This window comes from Orycteropus afer, unplaced genomic scaffold (genome assembly GCF_000298275.1).
Source record: "Orycteropus afer afer isolate SDZICR_OR568_19922 unplaced genomic scaffold, OryAfe1.0 scaffold00152, whole genome shotgun sequence".
In the NCBI taxonomy this organism is placed as follows: Eukaryota; Metazoa; Chordata; class Mammalia; order Tubulidentata; family Orycteropodidae; genus Orycteropus; species Orycteropus afer.
Window position 1 is genome coordinate 592,242 of NW_006921739.1, and position 8,703 is coordinate 600,944.

Below are 8,703 nucleotides of genomic sequence, written 5' to 3' on the forward strand. Positions count from 1 at the left end.
AGGTTTTACCTTCAAGTCTTTGATCCATGTGGAGTTAGTTTTTGTGTATGGTGTGAGGTACACATCTTGTTTCATTTTTCTTTTTATCTTTTTTTTTTTTTTTAATTGTGATTTGGGTGAAGGTTTACAGAGCAAATTCACTTTCTGTACAGCGGTTCACATATACTTTGTCTCATGACATTGACCACAATTTACAACAATGCAACAGCTACCCCCCCACTTCCTCCCCATAGTTACCTCTTCCCTGTGTCCATCCCTCCATGCACTCCTGCCCCCTGACCTATGTCCCTGTGCATACACAGCCTTTCTATTCTCCCATGATTTATCTCTCCATGGAGTGTATCTACCTAATGTAAATGTTCAGTTCATATATGTGTCTTTGGTTTGGCTGGAAGCCACAGGAGTGGGTTCAATTCCAGACCTGAAGGGTGGCTAGGGGCCATAGTCTCAGTGGTTCCACCAGGCTCCATAAGACCAGAAAACTTGATCACTTTTTTTTCTTTTTTAATGATTTTGAATTTTGTTCTGCAATTGTTCTCCCATTCTATCCAGGATCTCCTACATAGATCCTCCTCCAAGTGGTTGACAGTGGTAGCTGGGCACCATCTAATTCTTCTGGTCTCATAGTCGTATAGGCTGAGGATCTCATGGTATACCAGTCGTTGGACTAATTATGACATTGTTTTCAAGGGAGAATCTGCACCAATTTCCAAGTATCCAATTCCCAAACACATTTTCAGTTCTTATTTACTCATTTGGATCCATTTTTGTACCTATTCCAAAGAAAGGTAATCCAGCGGAATGTGGAAATTATCAAACAATATCATTAATATCACACACAAGTAAAATTTTGCTGAAGACAATTCAAAAATGGTTGCAGCAGTATATTGATAGGGAACTTCCAGAATTGTAAGCTGAATTCAGACGAGGACCTGGAATGAGGGATATAATTGCTGGTGTCAGATGGATCTTGGCTGAAAGCAAAGAATACCAGAAAGATGTTTGCTTGTGTTTTGCTGACTATTCAAAAGATTTCAACTGTGTGGATCATAACAAATTATCAATAACATTGGGAAGTATGGGAATTCCAGAACACTTAATTGTGCTCTTGAGGAACTTGTACATAGACCAGGAGGCTGTAGTTTGTACAGAACAAGGGGATACTGTATGGTTTAAAATCAGGAATTTGTGTGTCAGGATTGTATCCTTTCACCCTACTTATTCAATCTGTATGCTGAGCAAGTAATCCAAGAAGCTGGACTATATGAAGAAGAACACAGCATCAGGATTGGAGGAAGAATTGTTAACAATCTGATATGCAGATGACACTACCTGGCTTGCTGAAAATGAAGATGACTTGAAGCATTTACTGATGAAGATTAAAGACTACAATCTGTAATATGGATTACACCTCAACATAAGGAAAATGAAAATCCTCACAGCTAGACCAGTAAGCAGCATCATGATAAATGGAGAAAAGTTTGAAGTTGTCAAAGATTTCATATTACTTTACTGCCAAGAGGGGTCGCTATGAGCCAGATCCCACTCGATGGCAGTGTGTTGCATTGCATTGTGTTGTTGGATCCACAGTCAACACCATTGAAGCAGCAGTCAAGAAATCAGATGGCGTATTGCACTGGGCAAATCTGCTGCAAAAGAATTCTTTAAAGTGCTAAAGAGCAAAGATGTCTCTCTGAAGACTAAGGTGTGATTAACCCAATCCGTGGTATTTTCAGTTGCCTCATATGCATATGAATGCTGGACAATCATTAAAGAAGTGTGGTAGGTATGTTTGTGTGTCAACTTGGCTGGGCCTGGTTGAGTGGCTGGGCAGCTGGTGGAAGTTATTCCCCATGACGAGACTGGCAATCAGCACCATGGTGGGATCTACCACAAGCAGCTGAGTAGCTGCCTTTGGAAATGTGGTCTGCTTCCTGTATTTAAGGAGAAGCCTTGGGAATGGTCTGTAATATATGGCACGCTTGTACCCTGCATGTAGCCGTGTTGTTCAGCAGCCTGCTATGCTCTGCCGACCTTGGGACTTTCAATGGACTTAAGTTAATGGCCTGCTGTGTGGTTTGGTAATATTGGGACTGTGCCTTTTTACTTGTCAATCTTGGGACTTCTCAGCCTCAGCAGCCAGCAGCTGTCTGAGTGAAGAAATGCCCCTAGCTCCAGTGGGCCGGGAGCAGGAGACAGAGCTGGAGCCCAAGGTTGAGGGGCTTTCACCCAGCCCCTAGACCTGGCACTTTGAACTTGGACTTAAAGCCTCCAAATTGTAAGAATAAACTCCTGTTTGTGAAGGCCATCCCATTTGTGGTATATTCTTGTCAGACTGGCACTAGGTAACCAGAACAGGAAGACTAAAGAGTTAATGCTTTTGAGGTGTGGTACTGGCAAAGAATACTGAAAGTATCATGGACTGGTAGAAGAACAAAGAAATCTGTCCTGGAAGAAGTAAGCCGGAATGCACCTTGGAAGCGAGAATGGCCAGACTCTGTCTCACCTACTTTGGACATGTTGTCAGAAGGGACTGTTCCCTGAAGAAGGATATCATACTTGGATGGTCAGTGAAAAAGGGGAAGACCCTCAAAGAGCTGGACTGATATAGTGGCTACAGTGATGGGCTTAGATATAGCAAGGATTGTGTGGCTGGCACAGGACCAGGCAGTGTTAAGTCCTGTTGTACACAGGGTCATTAGGAGTCAGAGTCAACTTAATAGCACCTAAGAAATAACATTTTGGTTCTTCATTTTGTTTTTCTGTTTGTTCAGAGAAATACATCTATTTCATGTTTATTTCAATTATGTTTATTAAAATTCTGCAGGATAACAATTTACATTTTTTACTTTAAAAATGTTTTAACTGTCATTCTTCTCAATTTATTCAGTTGGTGGAACTTCATGTTTTTTATGTCCCTGAAGGATCGTGGAACTATAAGTTAAATACCATTTCAAAAGAAGTTGTTAGCAAATTCATTTCAGCTGGATTTATAAGGCAAGTGTTTTGTGGTCATTTAAAAGTGTGCCTGAAAAAGGAATCTTTTTTTCTGGAGACACAAATGCTTTCTGACAGTTTTTAAGTTATAAGTTAATTATATCTTGTCCATGTGATGGGTCCAGTTCCTAACCTTATGAAAACTATTAATAAATAGTGCTATATTATAGTTAAGGAGATCCTGTGGCACAGTGCCTAAGGCATTTGACTGCCAACCAGAAGGTTGGCAGTTCAAGCCCACCAGCTGCTCCTTGGAAGGAAGATGAGGCAGTCTACTTGCATAAAGATTTGTTGCCTTGGAAACCCAATTGGGGTCACTATGAGTCAGAATCCACTCAGTGGCAGTGGGTTTGATTTATATAATAGTTAAATAAAACAGTGCTATAGAAACTTTTGTCAGCCATAGTTCTACCACCCAGATATAACCTGTATATTGCTATGGTTATACACAGAGATAATTGAGAGAAATTATCTGAAGTTGGCAGCTCTGGTGGTGTGGTGCCTAAGGCATTTGACTGCTAACCAGAAGGCTGGCAGTCCAAACCCACCAGCCATTCCTCAGAAGGAAGACTCTGGGCAATCTACTTCTGTAGAGATACCGCCTTGGAAACCCAAGGAGGGTTCACTATGAGTCAGAATCGACTCCATACAAATGAGATCCATTCTTAAGTGGGTCTTTAAGTCAAATCTGTAGGTAAGTCAGTACAAATGCATATGGTTCTTATTTAGCCTTACATAAGTGTAAAAGAGGAGCTCTGGTGGCACAGTGGTTAAAGCATTGGACAGCTAACCAAAAGATCAGGTGTTCAAACCAGCCACTCTGCAATAGAAAGATGAAGCAGTCTCTTTCTGTAAAGATTTACAGCTTTGGAAATCCTGTGGGGGCAGTTCTGCTCTGTCCTGTGGGGTCCCTAGAAGTTGTAATCAACTCTATGACTTTGGGTTTGTTTCTTTAGGGGGTTTGGTGTAAGAAAAGCCTTGAAGTCTTTTCAATTTTTAAAAGCTGTGTGTCTATCAAGTGAAGATCAAGAATTTGTTGTAAATAGGGATTGGTTCTTTTTCAAAGTGAGGGTTAAATGTACATAACATTAAAGGGCAAATCTTAATTGGAGGACTACCTGTATTTCCCAATGCCTTTTTCACTGAACTGCTTACAAAATATAAGTGAACATATGTATTTAAGTGTATGTGCGTACATGTATATTTTCATATTCACACACAGAAACACACATATCATCACCTGTTGTTATCTTTATAACTCTTCTCACCCTATTCTTCCCCATCACTTGGCTTCAACCACACTTGACTCCTTTCTGATCTGGAATGCATCAGACATGTTCTACCTCAGAGGCCACTGTCTTCGCTGTTTCTTTTGTCTAGAATGCTTTTTTTGCCTTTCCTGTATGCTCTCTCACCTCTTTCCGATGTTTACTCAAATATTACTTTTTTTGTTTAGGCCCTCTTTGATAACCCTTTTCTCTTTTCCCTAATTTATTTTTTTTATAGTACTTAGCACTGTCTTATCAATTATATTTTTTGAAACTTACTTTTTTTGTTAATTTCTCTCTCTCACCACTAGATTGTAAGCCCATTGGGTCAAAGTTTTTTTTTTTTTTTTTTAATTTGAGTGAAAGTTTACAGAGCAAATTCATTTTCCATACAACAGTTCCATTTTCCATACACATTTTGTTTCATAACCTTGACTGCAATTCCCCACAATGTAATAGCTTTCTTTCTACTTCCTCCCTGTAGTTACCTTGTCCCTGTGCCTTTCCTTCCCATGCACTCCCCCACTCCAGCTATCTCCCTGTACAAACACTGCCCTTCTGTTGTCCCACAATTGATTGCTCCAGGAAGTGTACCTACCTGATGTAAATGTTCACCCCATATGCCAGTCTGTTTTTTGGCTGGAAGCCATAGGAGTAAGTTCACTTACAGACCTGAAGGGTAACTAGGAGCCATAGTCTCAGGGGTCTTACCAGGCTCTATCAGATTAGTAAACCTGGTCTTTTTATTATTATTTTGAGTTTTGTTCCACATTGTTTTCCCACTTTATCCAGGATCTGCTGCACTGATCCCTTTCTGAGGGGTTGACAGTGGTAGCCAGGCAACATCTAGTTCTTCTGGTCTCATGGTAATATAGGCTGAGGATCACATGGTCTACTAGTCCCTTGGACTAATTGTTTCTGTTTTCTTTGGTTTTCTTCATTCTTCTTTGCTTTGGATGAGAAGAGACCCATTGTTGCATCTAGATGGCCACTTGCAAGCTTTTATCCCTCAGTCGCTACTTACCAAAGTAGGATGTAGAACAATGTTTTTGTGTAGTATGTTATGCCAATTGAACTTGATGTCCCCTGAGACCATAGTCCCAAGCCCACAAGTCCAACTATTCACTCCCTCAGGGTGGTTGGCTGTGGCCAAGAAGTTATCATATCTTTGCCCCTTGTTAGCTCTTTTATATGTTTAAACATTATTACAGCACGTATGAATACATATGCAGAAATATTGTGTGCCTACCATATAGATGGTCATGGGTATATTCCCTTTTGCCTAGATACACCTGATCATTCAACCTGATCCATACCCAACACCACGCTGTTTTCACTACTGTGGCTGTATAGTAAGTTTCAAGATCCGGGAGTGTGAAAACTCCTACTTTGTTCTTCTTCAATAGTACTTTCCTTATCCAAGGTCTTTTTCCTTTCCATGGAAAATTAGTGATTGGTTTTTCCATGTCATTAAAGAATGTTGATGGAATCTGGATCAGGATTGCATTGAATCTATAGATTGCTTTGGGTAGTACTGACATTTTCACAATGTTCAGTCTTCCTATCCATAAGCATAGTATGTTTTTACATTTATGTACATCTCTTATAGTTTCTTGAAGTAGTATTTTGTGGTTTTCTTTGTATAGGTCTTTTGCATCCCTGGTAATATTTATTTCAAAGCCTCTTATCTTTTTGGTAGCTATTGTAAATGATACTGATTTCCTTATTTCCTTTTCAGAGATCTCTTTGCTGGTGTAGAGGAATCCAACTGATTTTTGTTGCTCTTGATCTTGTATCCTGCCACTGTGATAAATCTTTCAATAAGTTCCAGTAATTTTTTTTGCTGAGTCTCTTATGTTTTCTGTGTATTGTGTCATATCATCTGCAGATAGAGATAGTTTTACTTCGTCCTTACCAATTTGGATGCCTTGATTTCCCTTTCTTGCCTTATTTCTCTAGCTAGGACTTCCAATACAATGTTGAATAGAAGTGGTGATAGAAGACATCCTTGTCTAGTTCCTGTTCTCAACAGGAATGGTTTCAATCTTTCTCCATTGAGAATAATGTTAGCTGTTGGTTTTGAATATAAGCTCTTTATTATGTTGAGGAATGTTCCTTCTATTCCTATTTTGCTGAGAGTTTTGATCAGGAATGGGTGTTGGATTTTATCAAATGCCTTTTCTGAATCTATTGATATGATCATGTGACTCTTTTCCTTTATTTTACTTATGTGATGGATTGCGCTGATTGTTTTTCTAATGTTGATCCATCCTTGCATAGCTGGTATGACCCCACCTGATCATAATGTATTATGTTTTGGTATGTTGTTGCAGTCTATTGGCCAGAATTTTGTTGAAGACCTTTGTGTCTATATTCATAAGAGATATTGGGCTATAGTTTTCCTTTTTAATGGTGTCTTGGCCTGGTTTTGATATCAGGTTATGCTTGTTTCATAAAATGAATTTGGGAGGATTCATCCTTTTCTTTGTTCAGAATAGTTTGAGTAGAATTGATGTCAGTTCTTCTCTGAACATTTGGTAACATTTTCCAGTGAAACTGTTTGGGCCAGGACTTTTTTTGTTGTTGGTAATTTTTTTTTTTTGTTTTAATAGTGATTTGGGTGAAAATTTACAGAGCAAATTCACTTTCCATACAGTAGTTCACATACACTTTGTCTCATGATATTGACCACAATTTACCACAATGCAACAGCTCCCCTTCCACTTCCTCCTGATAATTACCTCTGTCCTGTGTCCATCCCTCCATGCATTCCTGTCCCCTGAGCTGTCTCCCTGTGCAGAAGCAGCCCTTTTTTGTCCCATGATTATTCTCTCCAAGGAGTGTATCTACCTCAGGTAAATGTTCAACTCATATGCCTGTCTTTGGTTTGGCTGGAAGCCACAGGTGTGGGTTCAATTCCCTACCTGAAGGGCAGCTAGGGGCCATAGTCCCACTGGTTCCACCAAGCTCTATCAGACCAACAAACCTGCTCCTCTCCCTTTTTTTTCTCCAAATGAATCTGAGTTTTGCTCCACATTGTTCTCCCTCTCTATCCAGGATCTCCTACATAGATCCCCTTCCAAGTGGTTGATAGTGGTAGCCAGGCACCAACTAGTTCTTCTGGTCTCATAGTCGTGTAGTCTGCAGATTGGATGGTGTACCAGTGACTAGGACTAATTGCTTCCATGGATTTTTGGTTTTCTTCACTCTTCCTTGCTCTGGACGAGGAGAGACTCATCATTGCATCTAGATGGCAGCTTGCAAGCTTTTAAGATCCCAGTCGTTACTTGCCAAAGTAGGAGGTAGAACAATGTTTTGTGTAGTATGTTATGCCAACTGAGCTCGATGTCCCCTGCAGCTATAGTCTTGAGCCCAAAGGTTCAACTACTCAGTCCCTCTGGGTAGCTGGCTATGACCAAGAAGTGACTACAACCTTGCCCCTTGTCAGCTCTACTATACACCTGGGAATTCAGATCATACAAATAAACTTATAGGACCATTGTCTGAAAACCCTGTACCTGGTCTTGGGTACACTTCCCACTTCATAGACATACCTACTAGTTCAGCATATCTACCCATCTATCCACCCCTATAACCATGTTTGCCTTCACTGGCAATGCAGTACTGTATGTGCAAAAGGGTTCATCTTTGTTGTCTGTACCTCCCATGTCCCTCTCTATGTCTTTCTCTTCCTCAATGCCACCATATTGATCACTCACATTCGGTACATTGTCCTTCTCTTCACCCAAATCAATACTTATCTCTACCTATCTAACAGTGTGTTATTGGTAATTTTTTTATGACCTGTGCAATTTCTTCTTTGTTATTGGTGTGTTCCACTTTAGACTGTGTTAGTTTAGGTAAGTAGTATGTTTCTAGAAATCTGTCCATTTCTTCTACATTTTTAAATTTGTTGGAGTACAGTTTTTCATTAAAAAAAAACTCACTGTCATTGAGTTGGATCCAACTCATATTGACCCCTCCTTGGGTTTCCAAGGCAGTATAACTACAGAAGTAGATTGCCCAATCTTCCTTCTGAGGAGTGGCTGATGGGTTTGAACTGCCAGCCTTCTGGTTAGCAGTCAAATGTCTTAGGCACTACACCTGATATCCTTTTAATTTCAGTTGGTTCTGTTGGGACATCACTGGGGTCAAAGATTTTAATTCTTTTTGTTCATTGCCATATTCTTATCCCTTGGAATGAGCTTGGCTTGTGATAGATGCTCAACAAATATTTTTCAATGAATAAAGAAATTCTATAATATTTTGCATCTTGTTATTTTTAGTTGCTGATGAGTCAGCTCCAACTCATAGCAATCTTTCCAGTAACAACAAAACGTTGCCCAGTTCTGCATTATCTTTGAGATTGTTGATATGTTTCAATACATTATTGTGACTATTGTGTCAATCTTCACCTTGAGGTTTTTTTTCTCATTTT

The 8,703-nt window shown here is 39.8% G+C and overlaps 1 protein-coding gene across 1 annotated transcript in view; it reads left to right on the forward strand.

Moving 5' to 3' along the window:
- The window catches only part of SPATA1 (spermatogenesis associated 1), a 128,598-nt gene that overhangs the window by 2,719 nt on the left and 117,176 nt on the right, over nucleotides 1-8,703 (forward strand). Inside the window, exon 2 of the mRNA XM_042781695.1 lies at nucleotides 2,891-2,997. Within this exon, the coding sequence (XP_042637629.1) occupies nucleotides 2,891-2,997 (107 nt within the window). The remainder of the gene's footprint in view (nucleotides 1-2,890; nucleotides 2,998-8,703) is intronic.